We start from the raw sequence: 22,632 nt of genomic DNA, 5'->3' as shown, positions 1-22,632 counted from the left end.
CTGCATTGATCCTGCCCTTGATAAAACCCAGTGGACCAACACCAGCAGCTGACATGGCACCCAGACCATCACTGACTGTGGGTACTTGACACTGGACTTCTGGCATTTTGGCATTTCCTTCTCCCCAGTCTTCCTCCAGAGTCTGGCACTTTGATTTCCGAATGACATGCAAAGTTTGCTTTCATCCGAAAAAAGTACTTTGGACCACTGAACAACAGTGGTCCAAAGTGCTGCTTCTCTGTAGCCCAGGTCAGGCGCTTCTGCCGCTGTTTCTGGTTCAAAAGTGGCTTGACCTTTGACCTGGGGAATGCGGCACCTGTAGCCCATTTCCTGCACACGCCTGTGCACAGTGGCTCTGGATGTTTCTACTCCAGACTCAGTCCACTGCTTCCCCCAAGGTCTGGAATCGGCCCTTCTCCACAATCTTCCTCAGGGTCCGGTCACCTCTTCTCGTTGTGCAGCGTTTTCTGCCACACTTTTTCCTTCCTACTGACTTCCCACTGAGGTGCCTTGATATAACACTCTGCAAACAGCCGATTCGTTCAGAAATTTCTTTCTGTTTCTCACCCTCTTGCTTGAGGATGTCAGTGATGGCCTTCTGGACAGCAGTCAGGTCAGCAGTCTGACCCATGATTGCGGTTTTGAGTAACGAACCAGGCTGGGAGTTTTTAAAGGCCTCAGGAATCTTTTTCAGGTGTTTAGAGTTACTTTGTTGATTCAGATGATTATTTTTATTGCTCGTTCAGAGAACCTTTTCATAATATTCTAATTTTTTGAGACAGGGATTTTGGGTTTTCATGAGCTGTTTGCCAAAATCATCAAAATTAAAACAATAAAAGACCTGAAATATTTCAGTTGGTGTGCAATGAATCTAAAATATATGACAATTTAATTTTTATCATGACATTATGGAAAATAATGAACTTTATCACAATATTCTAATTTTATGACCAACACCTGTACTCTATATGCTGTTCATTGTCTGCTTGTTATTTGTTTGGAAGGTTTTCATTAGATTCCCAGACCGGCAATTAGTGTGCCTCTCCAAAGCAAAAGCAGAACGGTGGCGCTCAGTGCCCCGTCTCTTTATTGCATGGCTAAGTACCCTTCAGACTCCTAGTTATTAATAACATCATTGCTAAATCGCACGAAAAACACTGGAGCTAACTAGGTTACCATACTGTTTACTTTGCCTCAAAACATCAGGTTGAACAAATTTACCTTTTCCCTCTTTCACTCTCTGTCTCCCCTCTCACAGCGTCTCTTTCTCCATTTTGGAAGTGGGCACAAAGAGAGGCAGAGAGGAAAGTTAATTAGATAGATGTCCAAGGAGAGGGTTAGGGGTGGGGGGAGACTTGGTAATGGAAAGGGGCTGTATGGAAACAGATGGCCCAGAATTTATTAACTTGCAGGAGTGCTTCAAGGAAGCCACTGCGACCAGACATTAGGCCAGTCACTGTCTGGGTGGGGGCTAGTAGGCGGCTGCATACAGGTAGAGGCTGTCAGAGCCCAAAAATAGAACGCAGATTTATCTCTGGATTGTTGCAAATGATCCATCAGAGCAGAACAATGGATCTGATGAGGCTCAGAGCCTGACACTTTTACTTAATGCCTTTACAGTAAGCTATGTCAGATATCTAAGACATTTTCTTTTTCTAACCAAGCTACCACCATGCCATACTGTCCTCTTTTTTTTTCTTTTTTCTTTTTTTTTGCAGGAAAATTACGACTACTATGACTACTTCAAGGCACAGAGGGTCTACAATTTGCTTTTCATATGTCAAAGACTGCAATTAATGAACTTGAAAGTACCAAAACACACAAAGTGTTTTCCAAATTTTGCTATTTTGTGCTTAATATGGAAATACATTTTATAAATGAGCTCAAGAACGACAAAAGTGAATATTAACAGAAAAACAGGTAGCTCAAGTGTGTATATAAACATAAGAGCTATAATTATATGCTCTTGGTGGATATAAACAGTCAATAAATAATACAATTGTGTCCACTGATAACAAAATTTTATATAACTGCAATTTTTAATGTATTTTTTGCTGTAGATGAATTTGTAGAGGTTGTTTAATAAAACTTTGAAAGAAAGAAATTCCCTAATTTTTTTACTTAAGCTACAAAAGTGAAAATTGGTGGAACAACAATACTGCACTGTTGTGTACAACTAAATGATGATAGTTTAAGTTATGATTTTTAAAAATTAACAATGTCATTCACATGACTTTGGCAATTTCTTTGTAGAGTCTGTGATTTGTTCTTTCAGCACATTTTCCAACTTCTGTAATAACTAAATGGTATTTTCTAAAAACAAAAACATATATTAAATGATATGTATACTGTACTCATGTTAACTTCAAAGAAAATAGTTAGTTACTGAAGCACAACAGGCAACAGTGATGTAGTGTTTTGTACCATTCAATGGGATTAGACAGTAATAGAAAGCTGAGAAAACTGTTTTACAAAGCAAAATACAGAAAATAAGTTTATGACCTGAAACATTTCCTACCTGGTTCCATAGTTGTACTCAGTGTACAGCTTTGAGAGTTTGAAGACACAAAACACATCCTTTGGATGGGAAAACAAACATACCCAGTCCTTCCTGCACAATAAACATCTTTATATAGGGTGGAAACACACAACTGGGAATGGAACATTCTTAGAAAATAAGTAGAAAACAACAATGAAATATTGAGCCCCTGAGGTCCTCAGATATGTTACAAGAGAAGGCCTTCTATTGCATCTCATACTCAGGCTGAATCCTTCCGAGATGCACATTCCCAGACATGTACTTCAAGATGTGGACCACAGTGGTAAAATGGAAACGGATCAAACAACAGAGCAAGGTTATGTTCTAAGTGTACCTCTATTTTTTTTATCACTAACACCAATGTTCCTAAATTCATATTTGAATATCCTAAATGAAGCATGCCGGTTTCCATCAAATGTAGCTTCTCCAAATGCTTCCTACCTCTTATCTCAAATACAAAAACAAAACCACCAAGGATGTAAAAAATTTAAAGGAAAAGATGGAGTTCTGATGTGCTCAGCCAAAGCTCAAAAGGCAGCAATTCTGAAATCAAACAACCTCCACAACAACATCCTAGAGCTAATGAAAAGAAATAGCTTGTTACTTTTGTTCGGTCTCTCCAAAAGAACAGGATGCCAGGCAACATGTGCGACAGAACAGCTTGTGAACTTGTTGTGTAGGCTCTGCAAAGTAACGCCGCGTGTGAGTCAGCGGCGTGAGCTTCTAAATGCCACACCGTTGATCCTGTGAGGCTGCTGCCAAAATAAAAATAGACTGTGATGACAACTCTGTGGTGCCATAAAGACGCCCATTAACAATGTGTGTTTCTGATGCTGCCGAGGGGCCCCCATCCCACCTCAAGCTGTCAAAAAGGCATGCAGCAGAAACAAACCCAGCTCCCCTCCCTGGCTAAACCCGCCCTGCTGCATGTACGATGAACAAAATTCGATTTGTAAGCAGGGGCTGGAGCAAGTCTAGCTACCCTGTCAAGCTGCGTGTCACATTTGATGAAAACATAGTGCAGACTGTTGCTTCAAGGACTGGAATGGAGCCTGCCTATAAATGAATGCCGCCCAATCTCCGGTACAATCTGTCTGTTGACCTGCACAACTTCTGGGTCCAACATGTCCTCATCTGACTCATTTAAATATGGGGTCAACTTGTTTTTGTGTGTGGGGGGTGTACAATTTTCTTTGCGCACACAAAAGTGGAGAATGGTGGGGAAGGTGGACAGATGTACTGGATGTACTGGGACAAATGCAGGGTCAGGAAGTTGGCTGGGCATAGCGTGTGCACACGTACCAAGATCCATAAAGGTCACAGAGGCACGTAAAATACACACGGTAGATACAAAATGACAGCAGGAGTAGTTGAAAAGGCAAGCAAAGACAGGTACAAAGACACTAAAGAGATGAATAATGACTATGAAGAGACTTCAAAAGACACAAAATGACCACAAAGAGACAGAAAATGGCTGCAATGGGACACCAAATAAGCTCAAGGACACTCAAGATGACCATCAAGAGAGACAGAAAGGTAGAGGCTGTCAGAGGCACAAAATATGAAAAACACATGTAAAACAAACATTGAGACTCAAGTGACGTAGTTATTTTCTGATACAGAGTTGTGTTCACTATCAGTGTGTGTACAAGAAAAGAAAAAAGAAAGAGTAAAGCTCAAAATCATTATAATGGTTTTACGGATGTACATTCAAATGCTTTGGGCTTCTTTATTGAAAAAAAAAGATACAAAAAGTGTCAAATTTACAATAATTCTGGAGCGAGCGAGCATAGCCTGGCTTCATTTCTTTATAAACTTTGCATAAAATAAAAAAATGCTTCAAGATTTATCTTTACTGTGATTTAATATTTAGTTGCTTCGCTGCTGTTTCTGGAAACAGTTTCACATCTGTTGCAAATATTTAAACAACTGGACTACGTTCCAAAATTCCTCTAGATTTCGTGCATTGCTTTTAAGCTATTTAATATATATTAAAACCGATTGATAATCCTGACTATGCAATACAAAAAAGACCCTCTATACTGAGGAACATCCTCATAGTTTGCATCGTTGCCTCACAGTGCACCTTGGCATGAATCCTGCATTTGTCAGTCAGCTTAACTTTCTAAAACCCCAATATCCAAAAAGTAAAATCTTGTTTCCATCAGTACATAAAATGTCAATGTGTCCCTGTAACCTCTTCAGCTCAAGTCTTTTTTTCACCAATGGGACTTTGCAGGGGCTTCTTGCCAATATTTTGGCTTCACATAGGTGGATAACTGTAGACATCTTCAGTTATCCACTGAAGATGTCAAAACTTTTTGTTACTTTGGCTTGTCTAGGATCCAATGGACTAGTAGTTTTCTTTTGTTTGTTTTCGACAAGCATTTCAGATCCTTTTTGCTTATGCGCTCATTTAGGTTTTCAACTTTCCAATTAACTTTTATTCATAGCATTCGTTTCTTCTAAAAATAAGCCTCAACCTGATTTTACTAAGGAATATATGAAAACCATATTTTTTAAATAAATAAATAAAGACCACGCTTTTGACAGCTGCTTATTATTCACAAAATCAATAATCTCAGACTGAATACTGCAATGTTTATCATTTTGGACACGCCTCATGCAATTAATCATTCTGCTACAAGAGAATCAACAGCAAGCATGTCTTGACTGTTGGTTTTGTATCACTCTACTGCACCAACTATATTAACCATGTAGAAATATAATTTCTATCAAAACATTGGTTAGTGACTTGTGTAATTTCTTGATAAAATATGTAATTGTTCATGTCATAATTACCTATTTACAGTAATAACAAAGCACCCCATCCTTTTCATCTCATCCTTGTTTCTGTTGATTATGTCGAAGTTTCTTAACGGTTGCTCTTCTTCGGCTGTGGTTTATTGATGCTGATAAACTGATATTCCTTTCTCTTTTATCATCTTTTTGCATTGTGCTTTGGATTAAGTCCAGTTGTCCTTGTGACTTTGTTGGTTCGGTATGCGGTGTGAATCTGCAAGTTGTTAGTAATTCTGCACCAATGTCACTGAGACAAATTTATGTACATCTAGTTGCAGTACAGGTCTTCCACTGAGCTGAGAAATGCTGCTGCCAGGAGAGACATGCTTTTCTTCTGCTTCTTTTTTAATTCCTTCATTGGTGTTTCACCAAGCTAATATTTCAGTCAAGCTATACAGTAAGATTTCTTTTATTGTGCCATGATGATTATGAACATATAAGTGATAAAACATTCCATAATGTGAATGGTTCTGTCTAAAAGCCTGATTTAAAATCCCAGAACAACTGTGATACTTCAACATTTTAGCTCGCCTTAAATTATTATATCCAAAACATCTGCCAGTGCGTGCTACTGCAAATTGAAATGGCAATATCACTCTTAATGTTTTCATACACTGCTGACATTTTGCTGATGGTACTGTTGGTAATGACAAGCTCAAAGGGGTGTTTGTATTAAAGACACTTCTGACTAGAACTCTTAAATCTTCTCTCCCTGCAAGCTGCTGAAATAACAATAACCTTTACACTTTAGTCATTATGTTGTCTTTGCCCAGTCCATAAATGAGAGGCATGTTGAATCTTTGAGTGCCTATTCATACAAATGAAGGACATTTAGTTCATGATTACATGCACAACTGGTTATTTTGGTTCAGGCTTTTTGGTTAAATGCATTGAGATAACAGTGTTCTCCACATGCATGCAGATAGTCCATTATCCTTGTTTTTCTTTGGTAATAATAGTCAGCGCAGAGATTTCTGACACCTTAAAGGTTCAGCATCTTTACTGACTATCTTAAAAAGAAAAAAAAACCTTCTTAATGGAAAGAAGCTTATTGTAAATGTTAATGAAAGATGACCTGGGGGATTTATCTTTCTAAACTCAAAGAGTAAATATGTGGCTTATCAACATTTAAGAAAGCAACACGCAATAGGAAATAATGTCTTGAATGTATCCAGTAGAAACTTGTTGCAAATAAAGATTTTATTCTAATTCCTTTAAGCAAATCCTGTAGAACTAGGAAACTGGTCTCCATGACGTCCAGGACGATGCCAGCATCATGAGTTCATGGCAAGTTTGGAAAACTTTCACAGGGCAACCTGTACTGCTTTGTTGCTTCACATGTAAGTTATTCTGCACTGCTTTCCTGACCATCCCATAATAATTCTATCACCACAGATATCACACAAGTTGCAGAATTTCCCTGTAAACATAATGGGCTTCTGTGGTATCACCATCAGTTTTGGTCTTACTGTTAAGTACAAAAACACTTTTAATCTTTTCTCAGTATGGAACGATGCAGGAGAGAATGTGTTGTGTTCTGCTGAGCAAGTTGTTTTGAGTAATAATTTGAATTGTTGTAGAGCTATGTGCTTATGTTGTGAGTTCAATAAGAAAAAATGTGTACAAAATGTAACTTCTATGTGTTTTGTTCCCTCCTCACTCCATAACTCTCATCATAGGCTGAGAAAATGAATCTGAATTTTAGTTAATTCTGCTCATACTGAAGTCATTGCATTGCTTTGACACCGAAACTGAACTCACACATTATTTTTGGTTCCAAAATGAATGCGAGCATTAAAATATCATTCTAACATTTAAACATCCATTGAGTCCTTTATTTGAAGTAAAGGAAAATCCAAAACTTATGTGTGTTCAAAAGTGAGTAGATGCATGATTAGATGTGTATGAGTTATAAATGAATTGTACAGACTTGCGTTACAGATTACGTGTCCAGGCAGCCGCAGGTACCTTTAATCCATATAGGAGAAATCTGGGTTGACAGAAAAGGGACATGACTATTGCAACAACATCCAGAGGGAAGGGGAGTGAGAGGGAAGGCTAAATGTGCTCATATTTACCCCTGAACACCAAACTCAAAATAATGCGCGCATGCAGCATGTCAGCAAGTCACCATTAAGTCACAAAATTGTAGCACAGTATTTCATGGGTTCACAAAACCTATAAAAAAATCTTCAGCTTTCCATTTATGTATAGTTATTTTCCTCTTAAGCCGAATTAAAGATTTGTAATCTTGAATATAATTTATTTTTCTAATCTCTGGAGAATTAAGACGTAGTAACCATGTTAGAAAAATGAGGACATGTCATGTCAAGCCCATGCAATTGCATATGATGCCCATATGAAACCCATGTAATTACTTATCAAACCGTAAAATGGACTGACATTGTAGTGTGTCATACCACCACTCAACTCGCTTTAAAAGCATAATTGTCATTGACATATCTTTACTCAAAAGCACATTCATACACTGACACACTGTGCAAGCCTTACCCCAAGAAGCTTTATTATGCTGTGGGGAAAGCCAGAAACAAACTTACAACCTTCTGGTTGCCTGACAACTCCTTTTTTTCTTGAAACAGCATTTATCTCCACTGTGCAAAGGAGCATGCATGAGTTTTGGACAGACCATCTTTCTTCAGTGACCTTTGATAAAACATTGTAAATGGCACAAGATGGGCTGCAAACATTTCTTCAAATTTGGAGTCTTACTTTGCCCCGGGATTGCACTTTGTGTGCCAATATGTATTTTTCTCAAAACTGATGTAATATTATTGTTGTTATTAATAGTGCTATAGCTGCCTTCTGTGTTTGACTTTATTTGATTTTTATCAGTAATAATAAAAAAAAAAAACCTGTGAGCTAGATTTCACACTTAGAAGGTTTTCTCATGTGATTGACGTGGAAATTATATTATGTAACAATTTGTGTAAGGTGTAGAAAGTGTTGCATTTGTAAAATTCATTTTACAGTGTTTCACATTAGAAACAAAATGTTAAAATTTTTCATATTTTAGTAACTTTTTTTACTGTGTTTCACATGTAAAAATTGTGACATGAAATAACATAAAAGAAATGTGGGGAAAACCATACAAATGTGAAAGGGTATACAAGTACAATTGAATACAATTGTATATATGTTATATATGTTGCAAAGCACCATGTGGAACAAGTGTAGTATAAAAAAAACTTTCCGCTTTTTTCTTTTTTGTTGTTGTGTAGTAACAGGTGAAAAAGATTTTGAAAAACCGTTCACATGTGAAATAATTTTACACAGTTAGTACACATGTTTGTTACATGTTACATATTTCATGTAATTTACCTGTGCTGTTTGAAGAAAACAAATTCATTTTATCACAACACCTAAGAAAACCTTGTGAAATTCATCAATTTTTTTACATATACTTGTGAAACTTTTGAAAAGTTTTGGCTATAAATCATATTCCCAGCCCACACATATTGAATATACAGTGGAAATATTCAGAGTCAACTACTAACAAAAAGCAAAATGCTGCATTTACATGCGGCAAGTAAAACTGGTGGGACAGTACTCAGGGGAGGCCCATACAGAGGATTGCTGGATTCATTAGTTTTCAGAAAGCAGATGACTCACTGTGGTCTCCATGACCTCTTATTTGTTTTTCTCTTATTTATTCCCCACTTTGCGTCAGTGCTAAACTTAAACATGCAGCAAGGCGCCTGCTTATCGTTCCGCAGCACAACGAGAGCAGCGCACATGGTACACAAAACATAAAGGGAATAAAGAAAGACGTGTAATTTACCTTTTCAAAAAAAAAAAAAAAAATGAGCACAACTTAATTTAACCAAAACAATGTCGGAACGTTGTTCAGCAATCACGTCTGCCTTTTCCCTGCAGCACTGAAACAAATGAACTGGCGAGAAATTGTGTTTTTAAGAGAAAATTATGGCTTCTGAGTGAGTGGTTCTTTATCTTCCAGAGTGTGCGCGACCGTCTTTGTGTGTGTGAGTGTCTTGGGGGGAACAAATGTACCCCTCCCTCAGGCAAAGACTGCGGTTGAGGTTTGAGGCAGCTCCAGTATTTCCATATACACTCACAGATTCACAAAAATACTGTCGCACCTCAAGCTGGCTGTGCCGTGAATATCAATGCCTGCTCTCCTTTTGGACTTATGTTGTGAAAAACAGACAGGGAAAAATGTTCATGCATGACAACGCTGAACTTTGGAGTCTCCATCTTTCTAGTTTAATGGGATAATGAACTGACAGTATAAAGGAATTGTGCATGACACCTTACTGTTATTGCACAATGCATGACTTATGTCTCTGATTGGCTTTTTCAGGCAACTATATTTTTTGAAGCAGCTTCAAGTGGTGTGTCTGTGACATTCCAACAAGTCACCTTGACAGTGGTATGAAAAATTTGGGTAATAAAACCCGAAATGGCACTCACTCAGGTGTGGAAAATTGGAGTTCCACTATGTAAATTCCCTGGGGTAAATAATTTTTTTTGCAATAGTCTGGAAATTGTTTTTGACACATTTAACATGTTCACACCTTACTCCAGTCTCCGTCTCAGGTAGGGCTGTGATTTTTAATGTGAAGATGTAGTTTTTATCATGAAATAATAGAAAGATTAGAGTGATATATGTTTTCCAGGATTTCAAGATTCCTAAGGTATTTCTTCCTCATCTATGTGGCTTCTATTTGTATGTGCGCCTCCACTTGACAAAAGCCTCGAGTAATTCTGGCTACTCTTCTGTTGAAAACAAGCGCAATCAGGAGATGTGTCCTGTGCGACCTCATCTAGGTGCTGAGGTTGGCACAGGCAGGAAGAAGAACCTTGTCAACATTTTAGATTAGATGTGCTTGCCTGTGTGTGCACAAATAGGTTGCATACACATGGGCATAACTAGACAGATCATGCAGTACCTGCATTTCTTTCTACTAGGCAGTTCACAGTCTGCACAGCTGTGCAGGGAAACTATTTTCCAGAGAAAAGACAGAAGCAGAACATCAAAATCACAAAGCTAATAAACTGGCACTTAAGTTAAATTAGCTATGTGTTTCTGGGAAATTGTGGCCCTGATGGTTTTGCCAAGGGAAACCTGTTGTATTATGGGGTAAAAAAAAAAAAAAAAGAAGCTTCATTATGTTTTTGAGGAGAACAAAGACGTGAACAAACAGGAAATAAATAAATATTGTGAACGAAGAAAGTCCCGTACCAGATGTTAATGTTGTTCTCCAAACACAATTGTCCCCAAAAGACTGGTTTTCTCTGACAAACATCAGGAGTGAAAGTCCCGTACAGCTCACTGCCTGCCATCCATCAAAACATACTTCCCTATTGCCAAGTGACCAAATAAGGTCTTCAGAAACATTTTCAGAAACACCTGCCACTGGAATGAATCCACTCAAAATCTCACATGTGTAAGCATCTGCATGTTATTTGGCTGATTATTATCTTTCCTCTTTTTTTCCAGAAAAGTTGCCCCATAGATAGATAGATCATCAATTTATCTCCTTTAGAGGCTGCCTCATTGCTCTAATTAGAAAAGGTGGTGGAACAAACTGATCATTACTATTTAATTACATCTTTTTTGTACTCATTTACTTAAAACCTAGCAGAGGTTAGGCCTGCTTTGTGAATGTACCTCAGTGAGCAAGCATTTGTAATTCTCTGAAAATATCAGGAAAAAAAAAAAAAAGAACTTTTTTACTTGCCAAATTCCACATACAGATTGAAGGTCAGGCCCAGGTGCAGATCAGCACTGCTGAGATGTGGAAAAATCTCTCAAGCACTCCAAAGGGCACTTCTAAGTATTCCAGACACTTGCAGGAGGCAGTGTTTTCACATGTATATAGCAAACTCGCCACACACAAATCAATAATTGATACATAAGACGATCCACAGAAACGACGGTCATATCAGGCATGTTTATTACTATCAGAATAAGCTAGACTCGTCTGGTATTGATGTAGCATTCCCATCTGCATTAATTAGAGCTTTCTGTGCACTGTGGAGATTAGAAGATACGAGTAGGCCACGCGCTCCCCTGCATGAAAAAACAAACCCGCTCTAAAGAGTGGCACTGACTGCATCATTGTGTGATTGTTTGTGAGAAAAAGGACCAAAAAATAATAATAAAAATGTGCACGGCAGACAGATGGAGGGTTTGAAGAATCTGCAGAGCAAACATGTACAGTTGAAATTGTTGCTCCAACAATCTATTTCACGGTCTATGAAGAGCAGTGTGGCTTCAGCACCACGGACAGTGACAAACAGCAGCTCCAGGGTTTCAGCAGAATTAATTTCAAACTGTTGTATTTGACTCTGCCTATGAAACTTTTCAGAGAGAATGCACACACACGAACACACACACACACACACACACACACACACACACACACACACACACACATATATTGTTTGTATAGATGTCAAATAAATTAGATGACTTCTGAAGAAAGATATTTACTTATTGGTATCAGAGTAAATGGGACTGGATACAAATACGTACCACATATGTTAGTTTTTTTTTTTATTATTCTAAGAAAAAAAATCCTCCCTTTACCTTCCACATATAATCTCAATAAAATACACTATTAGGGATTGCTACGTCACAAAATGTGGAAACATTCACAAATTAGCGTGCTACTTTTGCGACACACTCTAAATATCCCACGGATTTTACTTTGCACAAATGTTTGCATTGTGCCGCTGCCTTCTGGGAGCCATGCACAGGCATCCTCCTCTTCCATTCGTCTGGACCAAACTCATGATGTAAATCAGCGAGGGGGCGTGGTCTGTTCATAAACTATGAACTGTTCTTACGGGACACAGTGGCAGTCTGTGAGCTGTGTGTGTGGGTTGGGAGAGGAAGGGGGTTGGGGCGACCCGAAAATGGAAATACGTTTAAAGCACAAGATGAAGTAAACACGACTAATTCCAAACGACGGGGCTTATAGGCTGTATTTAAAAAAAAAAAAAAAAAGGAAGAGAAGAGAAGAGAAGCAGCGAGACGAACCGGAGGAGGAGTGGGAAGAGAGGAAGATATAAAGAAAGGGAGGGGGTGTGCACTGTGACACTGTGCAGTTGACTACATAGAGAGAGAGAGAGAGAGAGAGAGAGAGAGAGATAGAGAGAGAGAGAAAGGTAGAGAGAGAGAGCGAGAGGTAGAGAGAGAGAGAGAGAGAGAGAGAGAGAGAGAGAGAGAGAGAGAGAGAGAGAGAGAGAGAGTAGCCCGCCGGCCCATTGAGGAAAGATGGCTACAGTCACTGCAAACGGAGTGCAGCAGGAGAATGGATTCAGCACCACGAACAGCGCCGGCAGGATGAACGGGCTTACCATCGGCCAGAACACCATTCCAATGAAGGACCACGACGCGATCAAGCTTTTCATCGGGCAGATTCCCAGAAACCTGGAGGAAAAAGACCTGAAACCCCTGTTTGAGGAATTCGGAAAGATATATGAACTCACTGTACTGAAAGACAGGTTTACGGGAATGCATAAAGGTTGGTTGCTTTGCTCTCCTTACTTTTACGATTCCTTGGAGAGATGCAGCACACATAAGAGGCAGAAAGAGTGCAAATACGTAGAGATCCAGCAGCAGAAGAAATTAAAAATACCCCGACTCAGTAGTGGAGCAGTCGGTTAGGAAAGTATAGAGATATATGTTGTCTGTCCCACTTATATATACAGATGTGTATGTACACGAGGGACAGACAACACGTGGAAAGTGGGAAGTGGAGTGTTAATTGTTACGGCGTCCAGCGAGTCCACGTGAATACTACAGCTGAAAACGCCTTTGTGTGTGTTTACATTGACTCTCATGTGCTGAAGCTCCTGGTGAGGCCAGTGAAGGGGGCGGGACAGTGGACGGGCAAGTCCACGGGATGCTGCTATTTTGCAGCCGCATTTGTCTATAACTTAAGAAAAAATAAAAACGGGCATTCGGTGCCCGTTGTCAGATAGAAATAAATGCTTTCTCGGGAGCGGAAAATGCAAACCATTATCAGGCAATCAGCCTCTGTGATTAAGGTGGTGCTGGCATGCAGCTCTGACCTTTTAGCGGGCTGATAGGCTGCCTTACTTTTCGGATGTCATTAACTGTGTGAAAATACTATTTACATGGCAGCTGTGTTGTAATGGTGCTCCGTGGGCGGCTATGCAGTCAGGAAGTACAATGCGTGATAATAGTGGAGGCTGCGATCCAGCGTGCGTCGTCTTTTGGCTTGCTCTGTACAAATTCACCCACCCTTTCAACCAACCCCTTTATTGTCCAAAACGATCGGGCTCCGTGCTCGCTCAGTAATTAGTCAGACAGGACACGGATCATCAGGGATCGATCAGTGATCTAATGATACGCTTGTGATAAAAATAAATGGGAGCAAGCGGGCCGGGTGAAGAAAAAAAACGTGGAAGTCATAATTTAAACGAAACAAAATAAAAAAATAAAAAAATAAAATAAAATAAAAAAAGCAAGAGGAACAGAATAGTCCGAAGTTTGATATTCATAAACTTTGACTCTCTTAAGTTTTTCTTAAATTTTGATTGAGCTCCGCAAACTAAAATCAATGTATTTTAATTAATTAATAAATAATAATAATAATAATAATAATAATAATAATAATAATAATAATAATAATAATAATAATAATAATAATAATAGTCTTTGTTACTTTGGATCAGTTTGCATAATTTAAAAATATTTACCCCACTTTAATATTCACTTATGCCCTGCTGGATATAACTCTAATCTCTGTCACACACTTACACACACATATGTTAATTGATCACTTTAAATATTAAAATATACATCTGAAGATATATAATGAAAATAAATTATGAGCTGAATATTGTTTCACAAGCTTGCAAATGTAAGTGTAATAAGTGAGGCAGGGGATGCAGTTCATGATCTCACTGCTTAACACGATTCAAAGCCCTTCGTGGGAGGAATGAGCTCGGTGTTAAGTCTTGCTGCTCAGAGTCTGCATCCCTCAAGACATCCGTGCACCACCTGTTCCTCCAGCCATCAGCCGCTGTTGCTTGACCTGCCCCTCATCATTCCACTGTTTCGTTTCGGAGCCCTGGAAGATCGATTAAAACAATATTCCCAGTGTTCATGTTGTTTGCGGACATCCTCAACCGTCCCTGAATGTCAACAGTCCTGAGGATAGTCGCCACAGGAAGGGTCATCTTGTTCCAAAGCCAAACCGTGTGTACGTTCAAATCATCCTCCGCCGAGGCCACCCTCATGTATGTGTCATGCCTGCTCCATCCTGTGTGACATTCAAAAGTACTTGGGGAACATAAGCATGTGTTTTTAATAAGATGTCACCCATGCATAGGGATTAGTTTTTGTTATTGGCCCTTCGTCCAGACCACATCCGAGACTCCTGCTGTGTCGATGTGTGATTCATCAAAACTGAAACGTTGTGGTAAGACACTGAAAAAGAAGAACTAGGTGTAGTTGATTCTTAACTTTTAAGCTTGCTTTTTGATGAATCAACAGAAAGACAGAAAAAGAAGGAAAGAGATAAAGAAAGAGAAAGAAATTAATTATAGAGGAAGCATGACACTAAGCATTTTATGAACCTGGCACAATGTTCAGTTGAACTTATTTAAAAGAGATGGAAAAAAAGAAAAAAAAATACTTTGGATAAAAAACATAACATCCCACACTTATTTTATTTTCTCCCATTTGGATTATGGCTTCCCCAGCATTGTGAGCTCCCCTGGGTTTACTGAGTTCATTCAGCCAGCAGAAATGCACCTAAATGTCCCAGGCTTCTGGGAAGCATAACATAACATAACATATCATATCATATCATATCATATCATAACATAACATAACATAACATAACATAACATAACATAACATAACATAAAACATAACATAACATAAAACATAACATAACATAACAGCATTTTATTTTATCTTAACAGTGAATGGAAGATATAACTCTGTTTTAACATGTTCAAATAAAACTTTCACTTTCATCTCATAAAACTTTCATTTGAATCTCCAGTTTCCAATAAATCTTCACATCTCTGTTGACATTCAGTTTTTGGTTAAAATTTTACTAAAAACATTTTTCTTGTGAAAGAAGTTCTACATAAGTTTTACTAGAACCCTTTCACTGTGTAAAATTCCTGTTTATTTATTTATTTTTTTAGCAAAATGTGCCACAGCAAGGCAACAAATTAAATCAGGATCAACTTTAAAAGATTATAAGAAAGTCTGACTGCTTGGAAGGAAATTCAAAAAGAATCAGGAAAGCACAAAAGAAATTAGACAAAGTACGTTTTTCCAGATGAGATTCCATTGTGAAATTAGATACGACTGTTTTGTTTCCTGTATTGTTTCTAAATGCTTATTCTGAAGCTTCTGTTTTGCATTAAATTTCAATCTCACTTATAGAAATGATATTCAGTACTTTTTGCGGGTTAATTTTGAAACCTGCCCATTTTATATTGCATGTTGTGTTGCTAATAGATTACCCAACCACACAAAAATAAACCCTCTAAAATAGTCTTTAATTTTCCAATTTGATTTAATGACAAGTTTAATTTCAGTGTCTCGTTTGTATAATGTGTTGTAGTAGATACTGGCATAATGTGCTAAAGTTTAACATGCATATATTTGACTTCAGGCTAATAAAGTACTAAATTTAGATAATTGGTTTATTTTTGTGATCCCTTAAATTAAAAACTTCATAATGACTTTGCTCTCTGCATTCAGACACCTACCTTGAAATTGCAGCTTGTGGTTAATAAAGCTTTGACTTTATTTCCAGTCAGTGATGGGTATGGCTGCAGGTGTCAGTTAGTAAACCGTTCCCAATGGGTGATTTGCGGCTCTACTTTTCTTCACCGCCCGGGTGCTGTGACACAAAACTGCACCATAATTATGGATTTAAGGCCAGATTGGAATATGCCATGTTTCCTTATGACTAATTCATGTGACTAGTACTGCAACAATCTGAACAGATGTTTTGTGCTCTGCAAATTCTTACTTTGGCTCTGTAGGGGATCTCTGAGGAATTGTGAGACTATCTGGGGAATTCTGCATTTCACGTCGTCCTGGACATTTGAGCAGAAATGCCTAACAGCGCTTTTAGATTTATTTAAAAGATAAGCCTGTCCGCTCCCGCAGTTGCTACACAGTTCCCTCTAATGTTGATTTGATAGTTTGCGTGCCTTTGGGGAGCCTTATGCAGTGCGTGGGATGACTTGGCACTATCGGCGTGTATGGTGCTCATCAGTGCGTGGTGCAGCCAGGTCGAGCTGTTTAACATCTATCATTTTGCTGAGCCATACATTATCATAATACTTAGTGTCAGTGCCAGAGTGCATGCATTGTTCAGACATGCTGAATGTTAGTGGGGGGCAAATCTTTTGCTTGAGTAGCATTATCTATCAATCCTTCTCTGATGCTGAGAGGGGGGACTAAGAGCTGTGCCACACAGCCAGGAGTAAGAGATACAAAGAGTTCTTAAATATCCTCATCCATTCTCCTCTCCTTGGTTGGTCTACGCAGTGTAATTGACTAAAAATAGCCAGTCAAACTGCTGGAAGGCAAAGCATTTTGGGGAATACATTTTCAAAAGTAAAACCACAGCAGAAAGGTGATTTGGAAACAAATATTTGAAAGTGTTTCTTCAGCTTTTTTGGTTTGCTTTGAATTTGAGGAATAAACTCTAATTCAATAAATACAGCTGAGCCACAGCGCAATGCTTGTATTGGGCTTTCTCTACAACAGGGGCGTTGTAGACGAAGTGCTGGTAAATGACTGACAGACTGTGTAAGCTGAGTGACAGGTGGAGCTTAAGTCTACAGATGACCTCTTTGATCATTAGAAAGGAGGCTGTGAGGGAAGCAGACAACTAACGGCTGTGAACAGGCCGCTTCAAAAGTCGATAGATGGAACAACGGAGAGATGGAGAGATGGCTGGTAATAGTGTGGCCAAGTCAGATGCGGGTAGTACCGGATCAATCCTAAAATATTTGTCTCTTTGCCTGTCACATTCAAAAGCCTCCACTTGTTTATTTTGTATCATTTCTATAAGACAGTTTTAATGTTAATTTTTGTTCTGCAAAAAAAGGACATTAATTAGACATTGATAAATACTAAGGGAAAAATAAATTATGTATTTTGCAAGAAGTTCCTGCTAATAAATGGAGGTTTTCACCACATTTGTTAAAGATGTTATTTCAATTAGTACCTAAAGGTTGTTGTTTTTTTTACAAACAACCAAAAAACTCACCTTTCATCCCTGTACTCACACAGTTGTACTCACACAGTTGTTAACACAAGCTTATTTCCATTTCAAAACAAGTTGTTCAAAAAGGCTTTATTGTCAGAAAAAAAGTTCTTAAAGTAATTACCCAAAATGTTTCTTGCAAGTGCAGAGACTAATTTCACCTTTCTTGCTTTTTCTTTGAACCAGTTCACAGGGTTTACGTTCCCATTTCCCTTACATACAATTGGTTGAACTTTTGTCCCTTGCTTAAATTATGGTGTGGTAAATTGTATTTGATTACCAAAGTATTATTTTCACCCCACTTAACCTGCTCATCACAGGAAGTTAGGAGTCTGACTGCCAAACCACCACCAGAGCTTAGCCTTCATTTCAGAACCTCATCTATGAAATCGTCCTCTTGTATTTCTTTTCCCCAATTAATTCAGAAAACCTATTTCTATAATCTTCGGTCAATGTTAGCTTAATTTGAGTTTTGAAAGGGGTGGTTCAAACGTTTTTTAATGGTGTCAACTGAATATTAAAGAAAAGCAATTTGAAACACCAATCTTTTCAAAGTTTTATTACGTCAGGACCATGATGTGATTTTCTTTTCAGGTTCTGCATTGTATTCATGCATAGGCACAATAGTATGTAATAATTTGAAATTAGAAATGTGCTCCCGATTCAGTTAGTCATCTTCTAATTTTAAATTGACAGGCTAACCTGCTACCAGATGTTATCTTCACTCAAAAATCATTGTTTCACTCATCCTTCTCTTCATGCTTCTCATCTGTTCAACATCTGGCTTTCTAAGTGACTGACTCCGCCAGGCTTCAGATGTCCCCTGAACCATCACTCCTATGAATATAAACCTTTCCCAAAGTCCTGGAGAGATTCCAGTTCTGTGAAGAAGCAGAGAGAATCATACAGCTGGTCAGGATTTTAAAAGCTGTGCTGCACAAGATGTCCAGTTCAATAAGTCATGTAAACTGTGAAGAAAAAAACGGCCTCTTGGAGAAAAGTAACCAATTTTCACTTTGGCGGGATTGCATCATGTTTTACTTCACTTGGTTTAAAAAAAAACAATAAAAAGTGGAATCAGCAAAAGACAAACTAATATCGTTTCATGACACACACACACACACACACACACACACACACACACACACACACACACCACACATGATGCACACACACACAAATCAGGTTTAACATATTAACAAATTCACATTGCAGAATTTAAAAACTTCTTCTTTCAGAAATGTAATTCTAAAGTGAAGCAGATTAAATATATCAGTTATATTTTAGACATTTCTTTCAGACATGTCTTTCTGTTAAATGTTCTGTGAAAGTCTTTCAGCTAAATAGACCAAAAATTCAGCTTCTCAAATAATTACAATTTCAAATGAGACCAAAGCAATTTATTAATACAGCAATTAAAGCTGCAGTACATAACCTTATATATATTGAAATACAGTCAGAAACAACTAATCAGAGCAAGGAAGACAGTATTAATGCTGTCAATAATGCTTTTTTCACATATTATTTGTTGTATAGACGAGTACATGGAAAACTTTTTTAAATGATTTTTTTATTACTGTTTTTTATTGTTATTATTATTATCATTATTATTATTTTTTTACCAGAGTTACATACTGCAGCTTTAAGAGGTATGTTCATACATTTATGCAGTATGTATAAATGTACTCAATACCTGGATTAACTGATTTTCAGACTGTGTCTTAATTTCATTTTCTTAACTTAAATTAATTATGTTGCAGCAGGTATGACTGTAACTCTCCTTTTTAGTCTAACTCTACATTATGTTTAGGTATTATTTTTTTGAGGCTGAGTGACTCTGGCTTGGTTACACCCAACACATCTTTGTTATTTATGATTTTATTTTTATTTTTCTCAGATACGATGAGTCAAATTTCAAACGTTTATATATATATATAATATATATATATATATATATATATGTAATATTTATTTTTCAATCAAACCCATTCTAGTAAAAATATGGGGAAAAAAACAAAACAAAAAAAAAAAAACTAATGAAGTTCAACACAACACAATACAGACAAATTAGCAAATTAGATAATTCAAGCATTCTACCCGACGATAATCTGCTGAGCTACATTATAGTAAAATTTTTTATTGATATCAGAGTGGGTCAAACAAATGGGTCAAACAAAACAAGATGTTAGTCTCTTATGTGCAACGTGTGTCAGTGTTTGCTACCAAAAAAGTCTCAGAATTACGTAAAAGCAAAATGAGATGAATGTTACCTTTAGATTACAAGCCTCACGAGTCTCTTGTGGGACTTGTCCCCCTGGACATTCTCGGTTCATGCTCAACAGTTTTGTAATGTCACACAAAGGATGATAAGTGTTTCCCCAGGCTCCCAAACTTTTCTGCTCTGCTGTGTGCCGTGCTGGTTCGTCAGTGTCATTTAGGTGATTTTTCCTCTTGAGTAACTGCCTAGTTGTGGAGGTGGGTGAAGGTTGTTGTGAAACGCAGCTCTTTTGGCCAGATGCCAGAGTGTGCTGCTGGCTTTTTGGGGATGATGCTTGCTAGGCATGCAGAGTATCATCTGAATGTGTGAGTAGGTGAGCTTGCATGCGTGTGTGTGTGTGTGTGTGTGTGTGTGTGTGTGTGTGTGTGTGTGTGTGTGTGTGTGTGTGTGTGTGTGTGTGTGTGTGTGTGTGTGTGTGTGTGTGTGTATGTGTGTGTTTGTGTGTAGTCCCCCATGGGAATCCTTGGCAGTAGGTGTGACATATAGTAATGGGAAATTATGCTGCTCAGTGCAAAACCTCTTCTGAACAGGGTCACCCATTGTCAGCTCTGCCAAGCACATAACAGAGCAACAACTCAACCTTTAATGAATGCTGTCACATTTTTGTCAGAGACGTATTTGCCATAAACTATGTATTTACATTCTGCCTCCTGAATTTTCTGACTTCAAAGAACAGCCCCCGGAGATGTGTGGGGGTACAGTTTCAGCTCATCACCGTGCATACTGATTTGTGGCTCAGTAACTGTGATAGTAATCATTTATCAAAAAGCAGTGGGTGTAATTTTTTTCACAAATGGGAAAGAAGAAAAAAAATCCTCCAGTCGAGGCTGACTAAGCATTTTCATCACCTCTTTGGTTTAAATTAAACAAACTTCAAGGTTTTACAGCTGTGTGTCACACTTTACACTTAGTTTTGCTTGGTCTCCTTTACATGAGACTGACACAAGCACTTTTCCATTCATCAGAAGATATGCATGCATTAACAAGATTTAATCTGATGGAGTTGCTACATAAAAAAAAAATCTTATTTCTGAAGCAGCATGTTATTTTCTCTGAGGGTGTGGAGCTATTAACTTTAGAGAGCCACATTCCTCTAGATGGGATATATATGAATTCCAATGACTTGTAAAACTACAGTGAGGCTTATATATTGGCCTGGTGAGGAAAATAATGCATTTTTAAATCTCTCTTTTTGGCAGGTTACACTTTTTTTCTAGATGCTTAAGCTTTCAAGGAACAGTGAAGTACGGCTCACTTCATTAATTTGAGCTGGCTTGTTTTGAAGCTTTGCAATTAAAATTAAATATTAGCAGTTCTCTTTTGTGTAAATACTGAATTGGAATCAGACTAAGGTGCAAACTGTTGTTTTTTTTCAGGTATTCTACTTGTGTTTCATGGTACTAAATAGGACTGGATTGAGACTATTCTAGTATGATAACATTGAGTAAAATGACATACTAGTAGATGCATTTTCATTGTATTCACTAGAGGTATCTTTGGAAAGTTTTGCATGGGGAGCCAAACTGAATGTGATGTTTTAGTATCTATACTGTTATAATTGCACTTTAAAATTTAGATCTTAATAACAGAACCTCTTAAGGATCTTTATAGCTCTTATTTTTAAGTACCTCTGCTCCAAGTATTTCTGAATTGCTTATGGAGCAGAGTGTTATACTTTTCTCTGGTTTGCTCTTTATGGTGCAATGCAAGTATAACAAATGTGACTAAAAGTATTTTTAAAAAAAGAGTAAAAATTGTATATTTTGTACATAAAGGAAAGGTGTAGAAGCCTTCCCTCATCTAAGTGACTGCGCAGCAAAAGGTCAGGGAGGGGCAACGCTGTGTGTTAGTATCTTGATTAAGCTGCATTGTGTTGCAGTCTAAGTTCACATTTCTTGATCTTTGATCCAGGTTTGCACAAGCAGTTAACAGAGAGTATTTCTCAAACATCTCCTGAATGAGTAGAGACAAACAGGTCAATGTGGAAACAGATTCTTCACGAGCTGAGGAGACTCATTAGTCTCATCACAATTTTATACTCCTTAACATGAGAAAAATACATCATTGAAGTTAAACACATTTTGAAAACGTACCTTCTGTAGGGTAAACCGTGATTTTCTCAAGCTCAGGATTTTTTATTTTTATTTTTACTTTGCATCTTATTAAAAGCACTTTAATAAGAATGATGAATGTGGTTTTGAAGTTTTAGCCTTTTAATTGTTTAGCATAGCTTGATAGAAATACGTGGGCTATGCCTTGCACTAAGTAATTATATCCTTCAAATGTCATATTGGTAAACATCTGAATTCCAATTATTATTACTTCATTCTTTTTAATCTAATCAAACTTCTCCTCTCTTTCCACGCTCACACAGGATGTGCCTTTCTAACATACTGTGCCAGAGAGTCAGCACTGAAGGCCCAAAGCGCCCTCCATGAACAGAAGACGCTGCCAGGGGTAAGTACCCCCAATCTGCCCTCCGTCACAGGCTAAAACTGACTTTTAAAGTCTACAGTCACATAAAAATCATTTCACTCTCCCAGGCTCATAAATGGCTCACAGGGACACAGTAGATATTAAGATCCACATTTAAACACAGGCGCACAGATATAAAAACAGATGGACAGACTCAATCATTTCTGTTTTCACTGCCTCTGTTTCTTGCGCATTCAAGCACAAATTAGCTCTCGCACACTATAATAGACACACATACACAGGCAAACTAAAATACTGAGTGGCCTATCTCACCT

At 37.9% G+C, this 22,632-nt stretch overlaps 1 protein-coding gene across 1 annotated transcript; it reads left to right on the top strand.

The window, feature by feature from the left end:
• The first annotated feature begins 11,907 nt into the window (after positions 1-11,907).
• On the top strand, positions 11,908-22,408 carry LOC106911022 (CUGBP Elav-like family member 4). Its single transcript, XM_088004417.1, has 2 exons — positions 11,908-12,852; positions 22,257-22,408. Exons 1-2 carry the CDS (start codon positions 12,603-12,605, stop codon positions 22,373-22,375), a joined length of 369 nt encoding a protein of 122 aa, XP_087860543.1. The 5' UTR covers positions 11,908-12,602; the 3' UTR covers positions 22,376-22,408.
• Positions 22,409-22,632: the final 224 nt, after the last annotated feature.

Source organism: Poecilia mexicana, unplaced genomic scaffold, assembly GCF_051168715.1.
Source record: "Poecilia mexicana isolate PSO_F unplaced genomic scaffold, ASM5116871v1 scaffold_3, whole genome shotgun sequence".
Classification (NCBI taxonomy): Eukaryota; Metazoa; Chordata; class Actinopteri; order Cyprinodontiformes; family Poeciliidae; genus Poecilia; species Poecilia mexicana.
The sequence above is the reverse complement of the archived record's forward strand: the minus strand, read 5'-3'. Positions and strand labels throughout refer to the sequence as shown.

Excerpts from the sequence above, each read along its gene's own strand:
- LOC106911022 (XM_088004417.1), top strand. The coding sequence starts at position 12,603 with ATGGCTACAGTCACTGCAAACGGAGTGCAGCAGGAGAATGGATTCAGC. Across the intron at positions 12,853-22,256 it reads GTTTACGGGAATGCATAAAG|GATGTGCCTTTCTAACATAC; the intron begins GTTGGTTGCTTT and ends ACGCTCACACAG.